Raw genomic sequence first — 26098 nt, forward strand, 5'->3', positions numbered from 1 at the left:
ACCTCAAGAAATGAAAAACCGAACCAAGAGTAAATGTTCAAAAGCAAACAAAATTTCACAATACAAGCTGTGGTTTTTTGCACTGAGCAACTCTCAAGGTGGCTGACTTATCGGTAACTAGACTTACAGAACCGCATCAGTCACGTTCTTAGTATCAGCATTTCAGGCTTCAAAAGGCGAACGTGTCTGAAGGGGTCAGGTTCCCCATGGGGAGATGCAGAGTCGCTTCCTCAGCCCAGTGCCGATGGAAGAAGACGGCCATCAGGCAGAGCTGGCTGGGCCACCCTGGGAGAAGCAGCTTTAGTAAACATAATTACTGCAAGATGCAGCTCCCTTCTCCAGAACCCCAATAATTGAAAAAGCATCCAGACACTAAAGACATAAACTCAAAATGCATCAAAAATTACTGTAACAAGCAAAATGTGAACTTCCTTACTGACTGACCAGAGACTAATTGTGAAAAGAGGAACAGCCAACTTCAGGAACAATATTCTGACACTACCCTACCCAAAGGATGGAAGAGGGGGAGAGAAAGCTCAGGAGAGCACTAAGGGACCCACGATGCTGCACGCAGCAAGGAGGGAAGCCCTCCAAAGGCCTGCCCTGCAGAACCAGCCAGAAGGCAACAGCAGGCGCAGGCCACACGCAGACAGATTTCTACGCAGAAGCCAGGCAGCTGGAGAAGCAAGGCTGAGTGTGGAGATCAGCCACCCACCAGCCACCCAAGCAGCAGAGGTACCTTGCTGTTTCACAGACCTCAGTCTGGCAGTGACCTCCTCACCATGGCCTGCCCTTCAGCCTCCCAGGGAAGTGCAAGGCCAGGGGAAGAGCCCTGCAGAGTGCAGGCATGAGCAGGCACCACAGCGGGCTGCTCAGCCACCTCCCCATGCCGCTCTCCCGTGACCGTGGGCAGCATCCTCCGCACTGCAGCATCCTCCCACTGCCCAGCTCCAAGCTGCCGCTGGGCTGGCCCTTCCACGGAGATCTGGCTGCTGCCTCCCACAAGAGACAGCTTCACGGAGGGCCTGTGCTTTTCATTCCAAACAAACACACGCTTTACAGATCAGAGGTAAAAGATTTTATTATCCCATAGATTTTTCCTAAGAAGTAAGAGTCCTACCAGACAAAATATACAAAGCATCTTACGTTTTCTTTCTAGACAACTGCATTCTCATTCTATGAAACAGTGACCACATTAGTTCACCTTAAAGAACCAAGGTTTGTCCTGACAACTGCAGATTGCACAGAGTTAGCATATGCAATGACCAGTTATTTCATGCAGAATCAGAAGGAAGGGGGAAAAGGTCTGTATGCTCACCTGAGTGCAGGCTTAGGTTCCTAGAAATTAAGAGAAAGGCAGGGCTTAAATTTACCAGTTTGCTGCACTTCCATTAAGTGAACCCATTCTCTGACACACTTCTTGTCATCCACTCCGCAATGAAAGGTTAGGGCTAGCAGCAAGTTATTGTTGGAAAAACACGCTAGAAAAGCAAATACGCCTTTGGCAGTGGGAAACTTTCCTTACCAACTTGCATGAAGTGCACGTAATTCTTCATTTTACATCAAGCTTAAAGCAGAGTGAAACCAAAGCATCCTCCTCTACTTGTTAAAACCTACTGTTTATAGTTGACTAGGTTTATATATAAAAAATAATATTCTCAGCCTCTAAAGACAAACTAATTCCCATTGGATTACATTTTGAGATCCTGGTTTGTTTTCACATAATTAACTTGCAGTATTATTACTTAAAAGTTTTATTCTAAAATATATTCATGTTTTTTGGTTCTGCTGAGTTAATGATTGTACTTGCATTTACTTTATCCTTCCTCTTCTAAAACAACAAGCTCATTTCAACAGATGGTGAACAAGTCCCGATTTGCTGGAAACCAATTAACAAGAATGTGCCAAGTTGAAACTCGCCTCATTCTTTCAAGCCAAAAAACTGCCTGCATTTCAAGAACCTAATTAGGTTTAACTATATTTATGGAACAGAGGGAAGAATATTTAATTACTCTGCAATTCTGTCTGATGATCAATAGAAATGCAGTTTCGTTCACACAATTTCTCCGCAGTATATCGATCAGCTGAATTTTGCCTTGTATCAGTATCTGTACAATGGTGCCTGCAGATAATGTGATACATGGCTAGACTACAGTAATTTCTATGAAAACAGCTTTCATCAGAGGAGTTACACAATAATACACACTGTTAAAAAAATAAAAAATAATCTGCTTCTCAACTACCAGTTCTGCTGGCACCACTTTGTACGTAGACATGGCACCCGATCTGCACACAGATGGGATCTCCGCAACTCAGGAAGACAGGCCCATGTGAACATAACTCATCTTCCCAAGCAAGCAGAGCTGGCCAGGACACACAGGGCTGGAGTAAACCACCCAGCTCCACCTGCAGCCACGGCCTATAGATGGGACATCGGTGGAGCTTTGGCCCCTTGCATCAAAGATTCACCTCTTTTATTTACTTAGGCAGAGTGAGAGCACATCTGCCCAGGATCCACAGCAGCTGCAACTCTGTTAGAGAAAAGACCACACAGCCTTGCACTTCATCCTCTGCTTTGTGACTGGGGAGCAGGGACATGCTGCGTCATTCATGTCATTCCCAGCCTACCTCACTGCCCCTTGCCCTGGCCTCCCACCCACCCTGAACACCCACCAGGATACCCTGCATTGCTCAGTGGGTCACGCTGAGCCATGCCATGCTCAGGAGGGGCCAGGAGCCAGTCATAAAAGCAACACACAGTTGTTGCTTTTGATGTTTGAAAATCTGGTCTTCAGGGGGACAGCACACGGCAAGCTGGGGCCACCACAGCATGGTTTGGGCAGAAACCCTCCCTCTGCTGGGCTTCCTGAATCACCCTGTCTGTAGCCTCACACCTATTCTTTTCCTAAATGCATCTGGTTATGTATTTCTGATCATTACATCAGCATCAAAATGGTAACCCTCTTCTTATGCATCAACTTTCTGTCCTGGTGCCAAGGCAGCCTCAGAGCACTTCTTTCCAGCGCTCCTGTTTCTCAGCCATCCCTCCTACCCCAAACCTGCTCCCAAAAAAAGATTCCCAACCTGTGGTGTGGAAGAAGCTGCATCTAATCCTAGGTTATCTTTGACCACTGTGTAAATTTAAGCCCAGCAAACGTCTCAGGTAGGTAGCAGGGAGAGAAGAGAATCCAACTCTGAGGCCACAATGGGCCCAAGAGGTTAGAGCTGCACAAGCAGGGGAGGGAGTAAAAAAAAGTAAGATTACCATGTCTAAAGAGAGGGCTGAAAGCATGTGTGTGCATGTGTGTGCAAGCAAAGCCAAGGAAGGTTACAACTGGAGAGTGTCTTCATGACTTTTTGCAGATAACAGTTTCGACCACAAAAGTGTTCTCAAAGTGACGAATACGATGACAGTTTCCAACCTCACGTCGACTGATACCTAGAAGTGATTGAAAGAGAGGAGAGGGGAAATTCAACAAATGATAATCTGTAAAAGCTACATCAAGTGGAGGAAGGAAAGCACATGAGATGCAACCACTGAACACTGGAATGCAGGAACAACACAGTCCGTATGAAAAGCAGCATAATCTGGTCTTTGGAAGAATAGCTGTATTCACTAGGCCATGGTTCTGCTCCAGGAAGAGTTGCCATGAGCTGGAGGAACCTCCTGGAAACAGCTGGTTTCAGCTGGCAGCATCTCAGTGTTATCTCAAAGACCAGAAACCCTCATGAAACTGGCAGAAATCACAGGCTGGTACAGAGCATAGCTCTGAATACAGCCAAGGAGGGCTTAAAATAGCCACCCCTCCGGCTGTCTGCATCCCTGCATCCACTGATCCTGCTAAGGCTTCAGCCTCTCTGGGAAACAAGTAATGCTCCCCATGCCCTTAAACAGCAGCACATCAACTCTGGGCACCTCTGCCAGGCAGCTACTGCCTTCTTACAGCAAACCCGGTGGTGCCCTGCTGACAAACAGGACCATGCCAGGGCTCCACGAGAGCAGCAGCCAGCGTGCCAGCAGCCCCACACATAACTGTGCAGCTCCCGTGGGGAAAGCATCCACCAACTACAGCCATGGTGACTTCTGCACCCAAACACATCCCTAGAGATCCAAACCCAAACCGACTACAGGTTCGTGTTTCAGGTAAGACTTTAAGTACAGTATCTAAAAGCAAATAAATACAAATTATGAAATTAAGGAGTCTTTTGCAGCAATATTACCATTTGTGTGCAAGATACATATCGCTGATTTTCATGAAATCATTTTAAGGTACTCCAATGTTCCCTCTTCAAAACTTTTTCCATAGTATTAGAAACTTTATTAATTAAAGGCAATTCGCAGACCTAGTCTGCTCCGAACAGCTGCCACTGAAGCAGGTGTCTCCATCAGGGAAATTTTCCAAACAGTTCCCAACAGCACTGCTATTAGTTCAGCCCTGGAAGCCCACATGTAAATGAACTGCTGGTTCCTGCAGTCATTCTCTCCCTGATCCTATTCGGCTGACAGACAACAGAAACACAGCGGCCAGCACCCATTTGCAGAGCAGCATCCCAGATTCGGGTTTAGATGACTTAGATGGGAAACATCTTAAAAAGATCTCCTGTGTGCTTACACCCACAGGGAAACCTCCCCTCTCGCCATGAAGAGGCCAGCATGGCTGTAACAGTAGAAATAACAACCGTGACGCGGGGGCAAAGCGAGTTAGGACAGCTGAATGAACGAGGCTCTTACGTCTCCTCACGCTCCTCCGCTTCAGCCTGTAGGTCTCCTTGCCACTGCAGAGCCGGTAGATGAAGGAGCCAAGCTGCTCCATGTCACTGACATGCTCGGTCGCGATCATCTCCTCCTGGATAATGTACGTCTGAGGCAGGTACGTCCCTTTCTGAAATGACAGTTTCCACCAAAATAAAGCACAAACGGTGCCATGATCTCCTCCTGTCTCACACAGAGCACAAAGGACTGCCAAACTGCAGAAAATTCATGGTTTGAAGTCTCAAACTCCACTTACAAGGACCAGTTAACGTGCGCCCCTGTCCCTGCAGTAAACTGTCCCATGCTACTAGCACAGGGCACACAAAATGGATTAGATCCAAAAACTGAACGTTCACATCGGGGGTGAAGCCAGTGTAGGATCAACCCTGCTTTTAAACTAACCTCAGTTTTAAAGGAGGGTGCGCAAAGCTCTAACTCTGCAAGCACAACAAACCTGTCTGGAGAAGGATCAAGGCTCAACCAAAATGCCAGGAACTCCACTGAAAATGTGCACTTTACATTGACTTCAAAAGGCAAAACCCAAAAACGCCAGCCCTGCTCAGATTCCAGCAGTTTCCTGAGTTTTCCACATTTCCCCCTGCTCGGTCCATTCATCACAGCCACAATGACCTCCTGCCCTCGGAGCCCACAGGAACAGGGACTAGAGATGTGCCACAGGCACCACATTTAGAAACACTGCCCTGCGTGGTAGCGCTAGGCACGATGCCATCGCCTCGGGGGCATCGTCCAGCGACTCTGGAGCAGTGCAGAAAGGTGGCTCACGCTGGGGACCAAGCTGAGGCAAAGCAGCACACACGAGCTCCCTGCTGTTGGGGTTGAGGCTGCTATGAAGGGCAGGGTGATGAGTGGGGTGCCTGGTGGGAGGACATGGCAGAAAGCCACCAGGGGCTGGAAAAAATGGGAAGAGAGGAAATGAGGTACCTGGGGGTACACCCCAGGGATGGAGACTGCCTCTTTTTCTGCATCAAAGGGATCTGCTTTGCACTGAAGACTCTCTGCAAACTGATTTTTGGGTGCTCAGGGCATCTTGCAGCTGTCTGGGCATCACCGTGGCAATAAGCAGCGGTGTTACAAGTACAGCGTGGGCTGGGAGGCACTCCTGAGCAGACTAAATGCTAACGAGGCCATGAAGCAATGACACACGTCTGGTCCCTTTCCCTTAAGAAGAATCAAAGAAATAAAAGAACCTGGGGCCAATATAAATATAACCAAGGGGAAAAGTAAGCAACAGCAGTTCAATTTCAAATACCACCTCTTCAGTTTCCAGCACAGAACTAGTTATCTCCATAGAGATGTACCTGGAAACGTGCCGTCTTAACTTAGTGCCGTGCTGCTGGGCTGGCATAACCTACCGGATCAATAAATCTCTCCTCTAATGCTGGAGGACTAGGCTATTAGTGGAAGTTTGTACTACACTAACACAACAGTTCTGCAAGAAATTCAATTATTGATTCTCAGTGGGAGAGTGAAGGAGAGGGCATGCGATATGTGCAGTTACTGGCAGGAGCTGTCATGCTAACACCCAGGGCAGGGCTCAGGATTTGCCACATCCTTGACCTAGTAAGAGGGCTTAGAGAAGCACACATGCACACAATCCAGTCTCTTCATTGTTTTAAATTTAAATAGCTGTGGCAGCTGAAGTAGTCTGGAATCATCGCTCCTGCATCATAGGACTGTGCAACAAGGATGACACCTTCCATTCTCCACCAAGACTTTTAAGGAAAACTAAAGCTTTGAGCATCTTGCATTCTGCAAAAGGTGTGGATCATCCATCATTTAACTGGGTCATCTCCAACTTCCCGCTGCTGCACAGGGGGAGCATTCCTCCATCCTTTTCTCTCAGGTATTTAGGCAGCCCTGTTCACTAAACTGTCACACCTATAGAGAATAAAGCCTGCAAGAAGCAGCTGAGCTGCCATTTACAGACAGAAAATCACACACAAGAGGCCTGGTGATACATACACGGTGACAGCAGGGCCAAGACCTGAGCGGGCTCTGGCGCAGCTGTGCCCACACACAGCAGGGACTGCAGGGCAGGCGCAGGGCACGTGGCAGCCACACTGCACAGGGGCACCCCGGCACCAGGCTGGCCGGTGAGGAAAAGGCAAAGGAGCTTCACTGACTCCTTGTGCTGCCAAGGTCTGCTGGAGCAAACTGCTACATTATTTGCTGGAGTGAGCTTTATTCCTAGAAACAGGACTGAAGCCACTCAACATCTTCAAAACTAAACTTTCAGCTGGGAATTAGTCTCATTCATTAGAGACTGGATTCAGAGATGCAGAGAAGGCAAAAACTCTCTGAGTCGAAGGACCAATGCAGCTCATCCAGCATCTAAAAAGAAGCACTAATGAGCAGTGGAGCAAGTCATCAGGTGATGAAGGTCCCTGCAGCAGGAAGAAATTTGCCCTCTCTGCCTGACACAAGCCACCAGAAAGGCCCCACCCGTGGACATGAAGATCAAAGGCTTAAAGGAAATTCAGCTGGGGAGGGACTTCGGCTTTATCCAGTCCAGTTCTGAAAACCTTCAAGGATTCCAAGGAGGCAGCACAACCTCCCTGGACAATCTGTTACGCTGCTTCACTGTCCTCATGGTGAAACACTTTTTCTGAGCTCACGACCAAGCTAAATGCTTAAAAACAATGTCTTTAAGGTACGTGTTAAAACCTCCACAGACAGACTGGACACTTACCCATCCCAATAATCAGAAAGTTATTTAAACCCACATCTGCTTCATACTCTCTTTAAAGAATCAAACACATAAGACCATTTTAATTGTATTTTTATCCCCTTTTTAAATTCGATTTCTGAAAAAGACAAAGCATAATTTTTATTGACTGTGAGTTTGTATCTGTTATTTTAGGATGTGACCAGCACTTCCAATCTCAGTTTTTCGCTGGGGCTCAGCTGTCAGCTTGTGCAATCCTGCCTTTTCCATTTCCCTCTCCCCAAGAGACTGGTCACCTGCCATGATCAGAAGCTGTGGCCAGTTTGGAGAGTTACAAGTAAATGCGCGTTGTACCCCAGCAGGGTTCCCAACACATTTGCCAGACAGTCACAGTGCATGAAATTACGAGGACTGCTAGGAAACAAACTGGGAGTTTGACAAGAAGTAGAGATCAGGCTTCTCTCAAGGCACAACCTTCTGCCTCTGAACTTAACCCCTACAAAGTTCATCACACTGCATGTACCAGCAAATAAGCAAAGGGAATTCAAGAAAGACTAATTTTTTTTTTCCTATTTTCTTTTAAATAGACCCTCACAGAAGGGAGTAAAAGATCCAGGCTCAGTGCTTTGCTTTACCTGCAAAAGACTGAGATAGATATGCTCCTTCTGCAGTCTTAAAAATCCTGGGTTTTTTTCCCCTGCTGTTAAGATTAAATAGTACTCTATTTTAAAAAGACTGCTTTCAGTTACTGCGATAGCAGCATGGGCTTCTGAACTGAACAAAACTGCTGGTACTAAACCCAATTAATGCCGGCTGTGAGCAAAACCGCGTGAGCCCAAGTCTGGTGTTGCAGCCCCCAGCACAACAAGGAGGGCAGCACAGATTCCCCCCACAAAAGGGTAAAAGCCGAAGGCCTGCTATTCCCCAAGGGACACTGAGAGCTCTGCAAATGGCAAACAGCACTGGTAACCACAGTGAGAGTAAAAGGAGGAAATTTTTCCTTTTTTCTCTTGATTTTTACAATGAGTAAACACCAGAGGGAAGGAATCTGCTGCTTATTTATCTGTGTCACCCTGGTCAGGTTGATCTGTCATGCCAGTGTTACCGTGTTGTCTGCAAAATTAATATTTCAGCTAAACCCACTTGAAGCCTTCACTCTATGTGAAGGCTCAGCTCTGTCGGGGCCAGGGCTTACTTCCACAGACACAGCAGTTTTTATTTCTCGTGAGCTTCCAGCTGGCACCCACAAGCCAACTCAATAAAGTGCGTAAACCAAGAGAATTGCAGCTGTACCTTCACATTAACTAGCAGCTCCCACAGGTTGCGAGGAGGCATCACGATGGTGGTGTTCAGCTCGATGACGTAGCACTTATCCAGTGTTATGTCATGGTAAGCAGTCAGACCCTGTGTTCCAAGCACAGAAATTGAGAAATTGAGCCCTTCACAGTGAAATGCGGCTGTGAAAATGGGTGAAAAGAGGGAATTTGGGGAACACAGAAAACGGCTTTAAATGACGAACCTGTCCAAGGACCTCCCTACCAAGCAAGACAAGCAGGTTGGAAAATCTCAGAAAAGGCCTCAGGAAGGAGGACAGCTCAGTTAATAAGATCATCGTAGACATGTGCGACAACAGTGATAGTGTTACACCACGAGTGCAGTGCTGGTGTACCCCAGCCCCGTGCTATGCCCCCCGAAGGCCCCAAGAGCTCCTTACTCGCTGGAAATCGTGGATGATATCCGCAGGGTCACTCCCTCCAAACTGGGGCACTGGAACGTTGATTTGCTCATAGTTCTCCTCAATGTAAATCTTCACGTCTTCATGTAACTCCAGCTGCCCTTTGAACGGCGAATACAGCGAGTCTTCGTAAAGGACGCCACAGTGAAACACGCTCTCACGGGGCAGCTGTGGGGACAAGATCCAGGCAGAGGTACAGTACTCATACACCCCACACCACCCCACTAACAGCTACAGCAAACACGGGAAGAACTGTACTCATACTGGGTAAAAACTACTCTTTTCTAACATGTGCCTGAAGATATTCCAAGATCAGTCTTTTTACCAGAAAACATTCTTGATGAAGACAGTGTAAAACACCCTTGTGAAATGACCACGTCTCCCTTCCTGCTAGCCAGGTCCAAAGGGAATAAAGGATTCCCTGTGGGATTTCACAAGGAGTAATTCAGAAAGATAAAGTGACTGTCTCTAGACTCTTAAATTTCATGACCAAGCTGTTCACATCCCTCCATAGACATGGCTTCCAGTAACTGCATTTTTCTACATAACACATATACACTTGGGGTCAGCATAGCATCATTTCTAAAGGCACCTGTAGCTTGGATATGGCAGGTGCGCCTAAACAAAGCTGCTTTGCCTCACTGCAAAACAGGAGCTGCTGCACTCCACGGCTCCAGAAGCACAAGGTATGAGCAAGAGAGCTAACACTGGGTGAGTGACCAAGTTTGAGCTCAAGGATCACAGGGACAAACTGCAGCCACTGCAGACTGAGACATAAAGACCCTGTTGCCTTGGTCTCCAAAGCATCTCTGACCACGTTGAACGGGCTTTGCTGTGTAATTGGATATAAAACTGCCATTTGGTATTGCAGGCAGGCAGCTGGGGTGATGACAAGTGGCCCTAAATGGACCAGCGGGCATTTCCCAGTGCCGTTCAGCATCTGCCAAGGGTAGGTTATTGACTGGGTGATGGACTGAATGCTGTCCATAACGTGGTCAGTGCTGCTTCTCACAAGGAAGCATCTACACCAGGAGCCCTGCAACAGGGGCCGGCACACTAACACAGCAGGGTGAGAGAGGGCTGAGCAGCCCTACAGCTGTCACAGGGTTCCCAGATCAGGTATAGATGAGCACGAGTGATAAAGCACTGATGTACCTTAAAACAAAGATTGCAAATTAATTTGACAGCAAGAAAATTTATGGAGCAAGGGAGTGTATAAAGACGATACTGCTGAGTGGATAAGTGCTGGCTGCAGAGACGAAGGCAGCTGGCTGTCCTGGGAGAACTCATTCACTAATAGCTGCTCTGCAGCAGAACGAGGGCTTCAGAGCACATCAATGCTCTGGGGTTTCTTGGCTAAACTCTCCGCAAGCCACAGAGCTCAGCAGTTCGCTCCTTAAAAAGCAGCTCTGCCCTGCCTCACTCCCTGCGCTCTGACCCACCACAACGCTGCCAGCCCTGTGCCTTTGTTAGGCCAGGCTTTGCAAAGACTACGCGGAAGAAAAGGTGCTGAATTTACTGGAGACTGAGGGCTCAACTTTCCATACCATCTCCCACCTAATTTTCACTTCTCTGCTTGCTTTATTAATAGCAGCACCTATTTTTGTTACACCTACAGCATTTCGCTGTGCTAGGGCCAAAAAAACCTACTGCAAAAAGGTGTTCCCTTGCCCGTACCTTCCTGCTCTCCCCAGGGCTTGTTCTGCCCTTGCGAGCCATGCTTTTGGACGGCCTTACCCCTGACAGCAGGGACACTGGGTTTAAAAGGTAGAACTGGCAAGATATTTTTATGGAGTTTAAAAAAAACAGAGGGGCAAAACAAAGCCACATGGGAGGGGAAGAGGAGGGTTTCTGGAAGACCCGTCCCAGCAGCTGGGATGGAGGTGAGCCTGAGCCTACCACTTAAGACAGGGCTTGCCTGCAGTGCCCAGAGGAATGGCTCCTGAGCTCCCGCAGTGCAAAGCAACAAATAACAGCACCGCCTCTTTCAAAGGTTGGAGCAGCTTGTCTGGCTGCTACGGGTGAAGAACCAGACGTCCTTCCTGACTCACCCCTACCTGGGTGATGAAGAAGTATCTGTACACATACATCGATGCAAAGACCAAGCCCAGGAGCAGTACGAGGAGACCCATGGTCAGGTAGCACACCCCGCTGAGCGATGACCTCCGGCCTTGCGCCACAGGAGCCGGCTCCTCCTGTGAGATGAAAACGAGAGCGTCTGTCAGCTGCCACTGCAAGGGACTGGAAAATCAACCATGTTGCACGCAAAGGCCACACACGGGTTTGTGGTACGCAACTGCAGGCAGCAGGCACTGCCCTGCAAAGTGACTTCACATCTGAGAGCATTCTGGCAAGAGTAAAACGCTTCTGCATTTTGCTCTCCCACCCCTCCATATAAATATAATCTTATTTATATAAAAATATATGGGTGTGTGAACATACACACATATATGTATACTCTGCTTCCCACCAACCGCTCAGAGCAAAGTCAAGCTTTGTTTCAGTGGGCGATGAGGACTGACTGAAAAAAAAGGAAATGGAGAACTAACAGTTCCTGGCTACTGAATGTAACAACATTTATGTATTTATACTCAAAAATTTGTGCTGAAATGCTGCTACTCCTGCACAATTTTTTCAGGCCAAATTTTTGAGATGGAAATTACTGGTCTCGGAGAGGTACCTCCTGGCCCCCTGAGCTTACCCAAACAGCTCAACTTCATTTTCAAACAGATTCCTGCACACCTTCCAGGAACATGGTCAGAGCATCAAAGGAAACACACCTGCCGGTTTTAGAGTGCTGCCTGATCTATATAGGCAGTAGCCAGCTCACCTCATTACAGCCCTCGAGAAGAAGGGCAGTGCAAAGGCAAGGCAACCTCCACGGGACGACTCATCCCAGCCTACGACACTTTTTTTTTTTCCTACCAAAATAACCCTCCAAAACGTTAGGCAGGAGGAGGTAAGGCCTTTCAGAGGCAGATGAAAGAAGGTGGTTCAGAGATGCCCTAGTTTCCACACGGAAGAGCTGAAAGCTGCCCTCAGCTGAGCAGGCTGGCAGGGGAGAGAGGCACCAGGGAGGGTGCCCTCCCCACCTCCCCAGCATTTGGGCTCCAGCGAGGCACAAATCAGGGGCAGAGCCAGGATCCTGCGACCTGCTCCACTCCCAGCCAATGCGGGATGCTCCAGCTATCGATTTTTTCTTTCCTAGCCACATTCAGACTGATAACTGCAAAGACCAAATTGCTTTGGGAGAGCCACAATTCCAGCACGCCTCCAGAAGAAATTAATCTATAATTATTTCTCCTTCATCCCAGCTGTTGAAAGATCCACAGCACCTCTATTCACCACCAGCTCCCTACACAGAAGGATCAGTACCATCAGTCTGTCACTGCTCCTCCAGCAAACAAAGGGATGAGCAAACTGAAAAATACCACATTTTAAGTTCATTTCCAATCTTTCCCTTCGTCTCCTTCTGCAGACAAGGGGCAGCAAGTGTGACAAGCCACAAAGAAAATCAAAAAAACTCACAAAATCCAACACTTTCCTAGAGGAAGTTTAAAGGCTCTCTGACAATGAACTGCTAGGACAGGAAAGTCATGCTCTATGTCAAGTGTTTCACAAAAACAGATTTTCCCAGATACTTGTCATCAGAAAAAGTGCAGGCAGTAGGGGTGAAGAGGAATTAAAATATCTCATGCTACTGACACTGAAGCATGGCTGAGAAAATGCTTAACGCTCCGTGAGTGAATCACATCTGAAAGGTGCCAGGTTACCGTGATGGATACTGCACTGCTCGCTTCCTTGGTGAGCTGCAAGTGCTAACTCCATGGAGAGCTAGGGGAGAGGGCTCAGAAGGACACAGCAACTCAAAGAGGAAAAAAAATACTCCCACTAAAAAGAAAAACTGCATTTGAAGAATGGTAGGGAGGGGCAAATAAGACCTCACTGGTTTGCTATTTTTGCTAGAGCAGCCCTGTGCTCTTTGCACAGCCAAAGACAGAGCAAGACATCCCACTTCTCACCACCAAAGGAGATGAGTTTGGCTCCCTACAAAACATTCCTGGCTTTGGGAAAAATGCCTGAGCTTTGTATTTTGGGACAAGGTGGGGAAAGCAAAGCAGAGCTTTGCCCTGGGATGTTACAAAACACCAGGAAAAGAAAAAAAAGAAAAACCTCAAATTCTGAAGGAGGAAAGAAAAACTCAACAGCAACCATTCTGATGGAGCAGAGATTAAGGCAGTGAGGTTGAAAACACCACCAGGCAGACCAAGGGGAATAATTAACCACAGTCCTGCAAAACACTGCATAAAAATCACCTTTGCAAACCCTCACTAAAACACACATCTCCACCCCCCAGCTCAGCAGATTAAAGGCCACCAGCCTTTGGTCACTATGAATGAATTACAATTTAAAAGCAACTACAGGTGAGCTGGCACCTCAGCTTCTGGCTGGAGGCTTTCTCAGTGCTGACGGGCCTGTAGACAGAGCAGTGCACGGCCTGCTTCAACAGCATTTCACCCAGGACAACAAATCTTCACCAGGTCAGAAAAATCAAAGAAGCTTCTACCACAGCCTGCTGCCCGCTCATGCCGCAACATCCCTCCTTCCCACAGACCACCACTCCCTGCAGTAGGAATGTGGCTATTTTTAAAAATGGGAAATGCATCGCAGTTCATTTCCATCTGTTCTTGCCATGGGAATGCCTCGCTCCCCAGCAAGGGAGCAGTTTTCCCCTAAGCTAACCTTACCATAAAGAGAACCAGGTGGTCCCAGCAGCAGGGTGCAGGAAAGCCATCCCCGCCAGAAAGACCCCCAGGACCAACCAGCAAACCAAACCATGCACTGCGTTCACGCTACACTCTGCAGATCTGGCAGTATTGCCAGTCTCCATCAATTTTGGTGGTGGGAAAAAGAATTAGACTCAGCAGCGGTGTTTTCCTGAAGAGCAGATTACATCTTTGAGATGCGCATTTCCACTGAAGACAAAATCAAAATATTAACACAAAAAAATGCTGTATGTTCACCAGCTGTTTAGCAATATTCTGTAAGAATTCATTAACCAGACACTCTTTCTGCAACAAGCCATTCTACTAACTTTTTGCCTCAAACAGCTATGGGGTTTTCTGGCAGAGAGAAACGGGAAAGGTAGGGGTCAAAACCATCCCTGGGCAGAGGTAGGGACAGGTATTTCGGTTCAGCAAACGGGCCTTCCTTTTCTTTTTCATAGTTTTAAACACAATATTCCAACAGATGGGCATATTTTACACAAATATCAACATAAGGCCCTTCCTCCCCTCTCCACAAACACTCATTTGCTTCTCCATGAATGAACAGATGTAAAAGCAACAGTAGAGGGAGAAAAGCACAATGTTCAGGGTCCAGACACTAAGGATGTGCATGCAAGGAGGATGCACAGACAGACCCACAGCGCTGCAGAGTACCCCACAACAATTTCAGGACAGGAAAACCCTGCTACTCCATGCAATGATCCTTTCTTTGCTCCGCATTTCTTGGCACCACCACACACTCCAGTGCTGACGCAGACAGCAGAAGCCACCACTTTGCTGACCCTACAGTGGGAAAACTGGAAGAGGCCACAGGTAGAGCTCCTTGCCTTGTGCAACCCGAGGGGAAGGTACAGCTCACTCTTCCTCCGCATGGGCAATGGGGGAAAGCATCCATCTCAAGAAGAGTGCCTGCATGTCTTGGGTTTTCAGCCTACTAACACTTCATCCCACCAGGCGAGAGACAGAGGCAGCTCCAGCACACAAGCCTGAATAACCAGACACGCTGACTCTGCTCTAGTTTGCAGGTGTGACTGCTTCACAGACACTCAAGCCAGCGCCTGGCAGCAGACAGGATACTGGAATATAAAAAGGAATTCCTTTCCTTGGATAAAACAGACTCTTGACTATGCTTCAGCACCCTGCCTGCTCACAGGCAGGACACAGCACAGGCAGCAGACACCCAGATGGGAGAGGATGGCGTTATGGTACAGACCATTTGGTAGAGGAGGCTTGAAATTAGCCTGAGGGGGGAAAAGCATCCTAACTCAGTCTGTGGATTTCACGTCTTCAGGATTTCATGTCTTGTTAAGGACAGGACGAAAATGGCTGGTGTCCCGTTATCCGTTTCTTGCTGAATGGCTAAGGAACAGCTCTCCTGCAAGGGGGTGGGGTACAGAAGCCTGGCTGTGCTCTACAGGTGCAATGTCTGGTCCGTAGCATGGAAATCAAGTCCAAAGGCCACAGTAAGAGCAGGGGAAACATCAACGCCTGCCAGGCACTGCCGAGGGCACCTACTGCTGAGCAAACCCTCCTGGCTTAGCCCTGAGCCTTTGGGGACACACCACCAGCAGCAGCAGCTGCTAGCAAGAACCATTCCCAGTGAGGCACTGCCTTTGATATTTCTCATATATATATGTACAGTACAGCATTCCAAAAAACCAGATGTTTGATACTATCACTCCTTCATCACCAATGTCTTGCTAAAGATGACAGAAGTGAGGAAATTAAAGGTGTCATGTCATGCCTTGTTCCCTCCTGAGTCACACACCACCTCAGCAGAGACGGGCTCAACTCACAACCTTTTCCTGCCTATTCAGCTTTGGAAACAGCTCCCACTCCTCCACAAACCATCTCTCCTGCATTTCTGAAACACAGAGATTTGAAATCTTTCATTTTAGGTGTAGCAGGGCCTGACAAACAGGGGACACAGCTCAGCAAGTGCCTAAATATATACCCCCAACAGGCAAAGAAGCTTGGGGCAACTAAAAATAGTAGATGTGATTTTGACAACTGACAAATGAGAAGAGAAATGTGATGCAGAGTAAATACTCAAAGGGATGCAGTTTGGAGAGGAGTGCTACCTGAAAGACGTCACCCCTCTCTGGGATGGAAAGACGTCACCCCTCTCTGGGAGCTTGATTGTTTCAAGGGAGCAGCAGTGGGAGCTCTCGACACTGAAGTTGTCCTGATGTAACTACAGATGCTCACAGGCAGACATGGCTTCCTCAAAAGACACAGGCTCGAAACTTAGGAACCTCACATCAGAAAATCTAACTTATCTCACTGTTTACTCATTTCTGGTAACCAAAGGACAATATAGACTATAGGGAAAAAAATAAATCAGTTCAAGGTCTCTACCTCCAGCGCATCAAGTCCCATACTCACTCTCAAAGTCAGTTATTGCTCTACAAAACTGAATGACTTGCAACAGCAGCACCTCCATTGACTCCGTATGGAAAAACCCCACCACTGACTGCTGGAAAATGGCAGTGCTGCAGCAGTGGGTGTGAGCTGGTACGGACTGACCTCTCTTCCGATGTGCTGGGCTTGGCTTTGGGTGGGATCTCTCAGGAAAGCAACCCCCATGTCCGTACCGACACAGCCCGCTCCTCTGCAAGCGAAGCAAAGCCTCCTCACCCCCCCACCCCCCAGGCAGCACCCCTACGACCTACAGGTGCTGGGCACTGCCTGCACTTGCTACGTATGAGAAAAAGCACCAGAGAGTTTGTGGGATGATCTGTAGAGCAATGAGATCCACTCCCAGAGAGAACCACTCCCATCTTTAGGCATTCAGACCCCGGGGGGCTTGGTGGTGAAGAGCCCCCAGGGCTGGCCAGGAGGAGCAGGGGGGCAGCCAGGGTTTGAGACTGGAGCACTTGGCAAGCTAGAGCTCTGCAGATGGAAAGTGAGAAACTACGCACAGGGAAAAGGCGGACGAAGGCAGGCAAGAAGGGGGAGAGGAATGGAGAGAGATACACCACTGCAGGGGAGAGGAATGGAGAGAGAAACCACTGCAGCAAAGGCGGTTCATCCTTGCAGCCACCAAATTATCTCCCACGCTCCAAAAAAGGTTCCTCTGCCAGAGGAGCAAAAAATGAGTCCTGTCCTCAAGAGCAGTTATGCTTGGAGAGAGGAGAGGGAGTGAAATAAGGAGAAATACCAGGTAACACCAAGGGGAGGACAGTGCCCGGGCCATCGCCCTGGCAGAGACTCACAGGGGTCAGTGCTCAGCACCAGCAATGAGAGGCCTCTGAATGAGTCCATTACCTGGAAGGAGAGTCCTTCCAGCCTGAAGAGCATTGCTAATGCTTTAGGTCAGAAAAGAAAATAATGTGTGCATACAAGGATATATATATACACACATATATATATGTGGCACATAGTTTCCAAGGCAACCAAACTCCCTACACGCAGTACTTGAGCAACGCTTGGGCAGGGCATGCAGCAGCATTTCCATGGAGAACACAGCTGATGGCTTTTGGACTCAAAGATGCCTTGAAGGATAGGAAAAAAAAAAAAAAAAAAAAAAAAGTCCTGTAATTAAGAGACTATCACAGCTGAAGGCAAAAAGGTTGCAATAAATGAATCTAATCGCATCTTTAAACAATACCACAACACGTGACTAGCAACAAAGCCACCTGCCTCAGGAGTCACTTTGCAGTGCTGGAAATTAGAATATCAAAAACAACCACTGGCTAATTAAACCCCCCAGCTTTGTTGCTATATGACAAAGACAGCAGGACGTTAAAAATGCAGCCTAGCATGTGGGAGCTCCTAAGCGTTCAGTGATATTTTCCTTCTCCCTCGTCAGCGAGAGATATAAACCCCCGTTCTTTTCTCCTTTTTCCATCCCTTTCTGGAACTAAGGGGCTGTTTCTCCTCCCTCTTTGCACAGGGGTGAGGAATTCATTTCCATATATTTTTTATTTATTTATTTTTTGGCAAAGGCACAACTTCCAGCTGGGTTTTTTCCAGCCTCCCTCTCCCCTTTCCCGGGAGTAAAGCCATTCAGAGCATTAGCAGAGCCAACAAAGCCCCTTGTAAAAATAAGGCTATTCTTACCAGGCACATAGCTAAAGCCCCAAGCGTCACACTGAACAGACAGGCAGGCAGAGAGAAAACAAACAGTTGTGATAAAGAGGCAAAAAATGTCTCAACCTGGATGCTTAACAGCCTGACTGCCAAAACGCAGGGTCTGATAAATGTGGCCTGATTTCCAGAAATCAACAGGAGCTGCAGCCACCCACCACAAGGACAGGGGGAATCAGTCCCTGCCCCGGGGCAGCTCCACCACCACAGCTAAAAGGTTTTGTAGGACCTGGGCAGACCTCACCTGGGAGAGGGAAGGAGCACACTCAGCCAAGGAGAAGGCCAGGGGCTCTTTTGCAACCCTGAAGCAGGAGGCAGCATTAAAAGAATGGGAATTTTCCCCAGAAGAAGAATGAAGGTTAAGCTTTGGCACTGGGTCTCAAAACACCTCTCTAGAGCAATTACAGAAAAAAGGCAGCTCAAGCAAAAGCGAAGCAGAGCAACTGCTCTGGGAACAGGGGAAGCTCTTAAGGTGGGGGTTGGAAAAGTCAGAGAGAGAGACTTGATTCAAGGGTAAAGACATATGTGGGTGGGCAGACACCTGACTCCTTAAAAGACCTTTGACCAATGCCAAAAATATTCGAGAACATTAAGAAACTGAGGCAAGGAAATGCCAACAGCTTTCAGCTTGTTCTTGGTGTAGCTGAGTCCTCCTCTTCCTCCTCCCAGGCGAAGCAAAGCTGCTACCAGCTGCCCACAAAACCAGTCTGCTCGCTCCACCTTCACCCGTGGCTTGGGAAGAAGGAAGCCACAAGCCTGACTGACCACCAAAGTGACAAGCTGTTCCGTGACAGTGGGACCACATGCTTGGGAAGGAGCTGAACATACTTTCCTTTAGCAGCCACACTCACCTTTTCCCAGGCTAGAATTGTACAATTGCTCCAATATAAACCAAACACACCTACCAACCTGTGCAGAGCTAGACTGGTTTTGCAAAAGGTGCAAAGGATCGGGTGCTGTCTCAACACATTCGATAGCAGAAAATGTTGACAGGGAAAAGACCACCACACACATCAAAGGGTTTCACACTATTTCACCTGAGGTTGCTCACCATCAGTGATGGCTTTGGGTCCTAATGAAGCACCAGAGCAGACCAACAGTTGGGCTGAGGACTCGCTTTAATACTGTTGCTGGGCTCTAACCACTGCTTCCCCCCAGAGAGCTCCATGCCCAGATAGGTTTGGGATCCAGATGACCGTACACTTTAAAACTACAGCACCCACCTCTGAGATTCTACAGTCGGGCAGGCGGAGATGGTCAAAAGCAAAGTAGCCATTCTGGATGTCGCCAGGGGCAAGCCAAGCACTGCTGATCTGATTGTGCCCAATAAAGCCACTGCCATCCCACCTCACTCTTCCACTATAGATGACCGATTCCCAGCAGGCCGGTAGAAAGGAGCAGGCAGCACGCCCAAGACGCTTACGAGCTGCAACAGCCAAGCTGCTGCCTTCTGCTGGCTCTGCAGACGAGAGGCAGCATCAAAGCTGTAAACCCATACTGTTTGCTCCAAGCAGAGGGGTCACAGTCCAGCATTTCCCAGAGTTCCAGCTCAAAGCATCTTAACAAGGAACCAGATTTCAGATTTCAGCATTTGCCTCTTCCCTGAAAATCAGGGAAGTCACACCATAAAATGAAGTCACTGCTGTCTTTCAGAACAATGACAGCAATTATGTCTTCTCCCAGCAGCAGCGTAGGAAAACCCTGACAGTCAGCCCTACACTCAAAAATTCACTGCAAAGAAACAGTCTCTAGTTTAACAGCAGCAAGAGAGAGGCGGCAAATTTACCTTTCTCAGCTTTATTGTTCAAACCGACTTCAACAGTAGGGCATGGCAGCAAGAAAAACAGCTCAGCAAAGCAAGTGTGGAGGGAAGAAGTAAAAAACCAAAACCCCTCAACACTGTCCTTCTCAAATGGTAACATTAAAAAACAAATGAGAATAAAAAACCCCCATGCCTAGGCTCCCACACATCACCTGGGAAGAAAATACCTAGAATTGAAAATGCCTTTTCCATTTTCTATAAACCCATTAATGAGCACAGATTTGGTAGCGCGAAAGCAGGAATTGCAGAATGTGAACAAGGACAACTCATCCTCCCTAGATGCTCCATCTCTCTAGACCTGGACGCGGTGCTCTGCTGCATGCGGGCTCCCCTCTGAGCGGTACACAACACCCGTCAGGCCACCTCTCTCCGAACAGCCACGCAAACAGCACGATGCAACGACAGGGTGAAAACCAGCATTCTGCTTGTCACTGCACAGCACCGGGCTTCTTACAGCAAAGCAAAGAGCCCCTGTACTACAGACGGAGCCTACAGTGCTGCAGCATTACTACACGCAGCATATGCACAAAGCTTCCGTCTCATACCTACATTTGGTCCATTTGTACCCTTTTAAACTGCTTCTTTTTAAAGCTTTTTCACTTGGTTTTCTATGTTTTGCAAAAGAAATGCTGCACCCAAAGCAGGTAAACACAACAGATTCTTCCCATGTAAAGAGCACCTACGTGCAAAGTTGCGTTGGTTTCGGCTCTTCTCCACCTTTGGGAGCGTGCACACCCCTAGACAGACATTTCAAGTTTCTCCGTCTCCAGCTCTTCAGTCTACATCTCTTTGGTGAAAGACAGTTCCGTGTTTGCAAATTCAGTTGCATTTATTTCTGCTAGAAATAGTCATTCCCTCTCCTAATCCTCCTGCCAGTTTTAGCCAGATCCTTTGTCATGCTCAGCTGGAATATTAAATATTCATGTCTGGAGTCCAGTAAGATGCTGAAGTCTAGTATTTCACTAGAGCGGATCCTGTAAGGGTATGGAGACATTTTTTTCCAATTCAGCTGTCTTCCTCCACTTCCAAGGCATCCCTAAACCATGGAGAACCAAGAACCAGCAACGACGCTTCTTTTTAAGCTGACCACTCCATACAGGCCACAAAAAGAAGTCATCACTTTGGCCCACATGGATATGGAGAGGGTCGGGCAAAGGCCAGGAATAATCTTCTGTCACAGGAGGCAGCTTCTTCAAATTATTATCTACCACGTTTAGATCCCTAAATCAAGACCTCAACACGGGGAAAATACCCACAGCTCAGGAGCACCAAGCCTGGACTCAAGCCCGTAAACATGTCAATGAGCATAATCAATCCGCAGCGCTGCCAGCTAGTTTTTCTCCCTCTCTCTGGATTTACAGCTTGCTTTGTGAAAAAGCCTGTTTAAATCGCTTTTCCTCACACCCCCTTCCTTCACCATCTGTCTTCCACCTCGCAGCCTCCTGCAAGGAATTTGCTCACAAAACCCAGCACTGCACAGCTTTCACCAGGCTGGCATGACTCCGCGGTAGAGGGCCAGCAGAGATCCCTGCATGGCCAGCGAGAGCCACTTCTCCCCCACCTGCCCCACACGCCAGAGCCCAGCTCCAGGCATCGCTGCTCACGATGCACCGGTACCTCTGGTGAGGCCAGAAGCAGCGCTGCTGCCTGTGCTGCCCTGACCTGCTGCCACCTGCCCAGAGCACATGTCCCCTCGGGCTGGCTCAGGCAGCAGTCACAGCTCGCCATGCCTGCCTGAGGGCCAGGAAAGGCAGGGGAGCGGGGCAACACAACAGCCCCTGCAGCGAGACTGACCGTCTGCCAAGAGCTCCGCACCCACACCAGACCTGGTCCTCACTGGGGAGTTTGACAGTGACAGAAAAGAGAACACCAGAGAGGCCACCACCACCCCAGAGAACACACTCCCAAAGGGTTTCAGGGCTTTTTCCCTGCTATGTCGAGCTGCTGCTGGCAGCCTGCAGGCTGAGGCACCCCACCAGGCAGTCGTGCTGAGGTGCAGCCTACAGAGACCACACAGAGAGACAGAAGGGTTGGATGGATCCAGTGCCAGGCAGCCAGCAGCTCCTTGTGGGAAGCTTCTCCCTGACCAGGAAGGGCATGACCTAATGCCCACCAAAAGGAAGAGTCTTGTTGAGTCTTGGAGGTTGCGGATGAGATGAAAGGTGTGAAACCAAAGCCTGGTTATTACTGCAACCAACTAACAGCAAGACACCAGTCGCACCCACAGGGCACCATTGTGTGCACCCTGGAAAGCCCCTCGCAGCCTCCAAGCCCATGAGCCACTGCCAAGGTGTTTCCAGAAGGCTTGCCAGGCCTGCGGGTACGGAGAGAGCTCTCCCAGTCCTCCGGCTTTGCCCATAAAGCCCTTCCCCCCCACCAGCCAGACCTAGAAGTCATAGCCTGAGCAGACATCATCTCCCCTCGACTTTGATCCAAAACCAAACGCGATCACACACACTGTCTCAGCACAACCATTCCCAGATGCAGGACAACCGGTTCTGCTTTCTGCTTCCTCTCCCCAAAGGTTTCTGTGAAAGCAGCCCCTGGTGCACACAAGCATCTTCCTGTTGTCTGCAAACCATCCCGGTCCCCATGGACACCCAGTCTGCGCTGCAGTGTGTGCCATAAGGCACGGCTCGCCCTGCGCCGGCAGGGAGGGACATCTGGCAGCACCTTCGGCCGGGGCAGCTGAGCAGCCAGTCTCTGCTACTTACAGAGCAAGGGGGATGAGAGACACTTCCTTCCTCCAACGTTTGCCATTACACCTGGTGAAAGAGAAGATATTAATGAAACCCCTTTTCCTCTGGCTCTGGCGCACTCTGCCAGAATAACTAGCTGCAAGTATTAGAGGGGTTTACAAGGAATCAGCCAAAAAAAAGCCCCAAACCAAATTTTGACTGGAGAGCTCCATCGAACCAGTTTTACTCAGTTCCTGTGGATTTCCATGTCCAACACAAATGCAAGGAGCGTATTTCCCAGAGCAGTTAAAGACACAGCATAGGTATGTATTTATTCCTATTTCAGGCTGTAAAACTGGAGTTCAATTAAAACTCACTGAATATTATTTTTCATCTGAGAAAGTATTTTCCAATGAACACAACAAATTATTTTACTGACTGTATAACCTCAAACTGCCTTCTGCTTCAAGGCCACTACAGCCTCCCAGCTCCTACTAATAAGAAGAAGATAGTTTCTTTTATAAGCCTTTAAAACGTTGCAACTGCCTCAAAATTCCATGGATTTTTCTGACAAGAGTTCAAATTGCATATTCTTTCTGATTCAAACTGAGCTGCACAGAAGAGAAACAAGGCTCAGCACATAGGAGCTTGCTGTCAGGACTTCTCACCTACCACTTTTCAGGACACATTAGCATCACAGACATCTTCCTGCCTGCCACATCTTTGCATTCAGGGAACACCTGCCAAAATTCACAGGCTGCGGAAGCCTCCGCTGAATCATTTCCCAGCTCTGGCTCCTATCACTGGGATTGAAGTTGTGAGATCAAAGAGGAAAGGAATGCATAGCATCTTGTTTGCATGTCACCAATGCCATTTTGCTGCAAGGCAGCTACAGAAAGACACACACAGACAGGAATTACTGGCAGCAGAAGAGAGCGCATGGCAAGAAAGCCTGGCTACGGAAAGACCAACCCCAGAAGTTGGGTGTTTTACAAAGCAACACGCTCCCTCAGTCCAGCTAAGTACAAACTACACCGAAGAACCCAGTGTCAAAGATACCCTGAAAAACAGCATCAGGAGAAGGCCACCTGCCTGTCAGTGGATGCGCCGCTCCTTGGACAGCCCCATGCTGCACTGACTCACCGCAACCTGCTCCTGCCCTTCTGCCACAGGTCTTAGGCTGATTTTCTTACATGTCTGCTGGAATTAAGAGACTGACCAAGAGCCTTTGTTCTAAATTCATATCTTTAAGTTCCTTTGTAGCTCACACAGGCTTAAAAGAACACCACACCCCCCAGGAGTCAGAGAAAAGCCCAAGTCAACGTAAAGAACCCAAAACTTATTATTTGCTACCTATGCCAATTCATTCATCTGGCAGGACCCAAATTGGAATAATTTCGATTCCTGGGACCCGACAGCAGTAACGATGGAAATAAGCTTCTCTTACTTTCATCTTTTATTTTACTATATCTTAAACTCCTTTTCTCACAGTGCTGAGAGAAGGAGATGGATCCTGCCCGACCTCATGCAGGATCAGCAGAACAAGCAACTTCCCAGCTGCAGAAAGCTAGTTTAATGGCAGCATGAGCTGGAATTCCGGTGCAATACTCAACTTTTGGGGTTGGACATCAAAGGTGAGATGAAACCTACCACCTTGTTTTCTTTGTAATTAGAAAAGGTTAAGTCTGGAAATCACCGAGACATCACAGCTGGCCACATTCCCCCATTACAGGTTTCTATACAGCTCCTAGGCATCAGATTAATGGACGCAATCACGACAGACTGAGCACACTCAGACACTGACAGCACAGCTGAGAGATGCAAGCGTATCCACCCGTGACGTGATGGGAGAGATCATTACGATACAACCTGAACTCTGCACAACTGAGCAACCCCCTGAAGCCCCTGCTCAGAGCAACCCCCCAGGGCAGGCAATTCCCACTTGCTGGTAAGGCACACAGGAGGCACTCCACAATGCTGCAGGAACGGAGGAAAACCACAGCTCCCCCATGGTACGTTGAGTCAGGGAGATATTAGGGTCTGATAAATGATCAAACCGTACAGAGGGTCTGAGGCATACAGAAATGCCACTTCAGCCTCCTGCTCCGACGCAGCAGTGCTGTAACAAGGCAGACCTGCCGCTATGGGTCAGACCCACCGCTCTGGACATCACCCTCCACCACCGTGGGTGGTATGTACCCCAGCGGGCCCACCTGGCCAGAGAGCCTGCAAGCTGGGAGTTCTCCAGCACCAGAGACTTCAGGAACACTCAGCTCCTGGCCAAACACAACGGTGCCCGTCCCACCTTCCCCTCCCCGAGAGGGACACCAGCCACACCACCAGTGGTGCATGGCCAGCACTGCCCGCAACACTCACAGCCCGGACGGGGCACACAGCTGTGCCCCAAGGCCCCAGCCACGCTCTGCATCTGCCAGGGATGCCCCAGCGCCCGCATCCGCCTGGGGCCTGGCAGGATCCCAGCCTCGCTCCCCTGACACCCACCACCTGAAGCCAGCAGAGCAATTCAACTTCAGCAGGTCAACTCCCGCCTCGAAAACTGAGCATTTCTAGACGCAAAGCACCTTTTTTTTGCACCTACTTTACTCACAAAGTAGAGCCGCGGGCGCCCTTACCCCCTTCCCACCTTGCTCCAGCCCCAGCCATTTTGTTCCTCGCGCCTCTTCTCCACCCCAACCCTGAGCCTTCAGAGATGTTGGAACCTGAAAACCACCCGTGTAAAATCAATCCCGAACTACCTTCCCCCGGGCAAAACCACCTAGAGGCACGGGCCGAGTTCTGATGCCACTTGTCGGCGCCGGCCATTCCCTTCAGCGCCCAAGGCCGGCCGCTGCCCACCCGGGACCCGCTCCCCCGCCCCACCCCCGCCCGGCTCCCCCGCACTTCAGGTGCCCCCGTGCCCCCCCGGCCGTGAGCCACATCCATCGCACCGCTGGCTTCTCCTTGCCGGGGCGCCGCTGTCCCCGGGACCGAGCCCCCGGCCCCCCCTCGGCAGGGACCCCCGGCGCGCTGCCGCCAGCGAGGGGCACAGCCCGGGCCGCCCGCCCCCCCCCGCACACACGGCGCCCGGGGGCAGCAGCACGGCGCCCGCCGCCCCATCGCCCCCCGCCGCCGCCGCCGCCTTCTCCTTCTCCGGCTTGAGCGCCGGCGGCTGCTGGACACCGATCTTCACCATGGCCCCGCACCGCCGCCCTCCGCGCCGCCGCCGGCACCGGCACCGCCCCGGGGAGGGGCCGCCGCCGCCCCCCGCCCCCGGCGGACCCCCGGGCCGCGCCGCTTCCCCCGCCCGCCGCCCACAGCGGGGCGGCCCCGCGCCCCCCGCCGAGCGGGGGGTCTGCAACCCCCCACCGGGCACCGGCGGGGCAGGGCTGGGGGGCGAACGCACCGCCCGAGTGCCCGGGACTGACCCCCACCTCCCCCCCCCGCAGCCCCCCAGCACCTCTCGAGCCCCTCCTCAGGTTTAGGATACGGGGGGGACACGGGGCCAGCGGCAGCCCCAGGAACCCCCGGCTGCTGGCCATGTGGGGTTT

General features: G+C 49.6%; 1 protein-coding gene across 4 annotated transcripts; it reads right to left on the bottom strand.

The window, feature by feature from the left end:
• Positions 1-1063: 1063 nt before the first annotated feature.
• ITM2C (integral membrane protein 2C) lies at positions 1064-26098 on the bottom strand. 4 transcript variants are annotated; one of them, XR_005830730.1, is made up of 7 exons: positions 25630-25789; positions 11232-11369; positions 9154-9342; positions 8733-8843; positions 4733-4883; positions 2802-3439; positions 1064-2624 (listed from the first exon to the last, which is right to left on the bottom strand). XR_005830730.1 is itself a non-coding variant. In XM_040613672.1 (6 exons), exons 2-6 carry the CDS (start codon positions 11304-11306, stop codon positions 3348-3350), a joined length of 618 nt encoding a protein of 205 aa, XP_040469606.1. In that variant the 5' UTR covers positions 11307-11369; positions 26008-26098; the 3' UTR covers positions 1064-3347. The 4 variants fall into 4 exon arrangements, 3 of the variants coding, with proteins under 3 accessions (XP_040469606.1, XP_040469604.1, XP_040469605.1); XM_040613672.1 differs by lacking the exon at positions 25630-25789 and adding an exon at positions 26008-26098 and having other exon boundaries at positions 1064-3439; XM_040613670.1 differs by having other exon boundaries at positions 1064-3439.

Source organism: Falco naumanni, chromosome 13 (genome assembly GCF_017639655.2).
Source record: "Falco naumanni isolate bFalNau1 chromosome 13, bFalNau1.pat, whole genome shotgun sequence".
NCBI lineage: Eukaryota > Metazoa > Chordata > Aves > Falconiformes > Falconidae > Falco > Falco naumanni.

Excerpts from the sequence above, each read along its gene's own strand:
- ITM2C (XM_040613670.1), bottom strand. The coding sequence starts at position 25,743 with ATGGTGAAGATCGGTGTCCAGCAGCCGCCGGCGCTCAAGCCGGAGAAG. Across the intron at positions 11,370-25,629 it reads TGCTGCTGCCCCCGGGCGCC|GAGGAGCCGGCTCCTGTGGC; the intron begins GTGTGTGCGGGG and ends TTCATCTCACAG. Across the intron at positions 4,884-8,732 it reads AGCTGCTAGTTAATGTGAAG|AAAGGGACGTACCTGCCTCA; the intron begins GTACAGCTGCAA and ends CTGTCATTTCAG.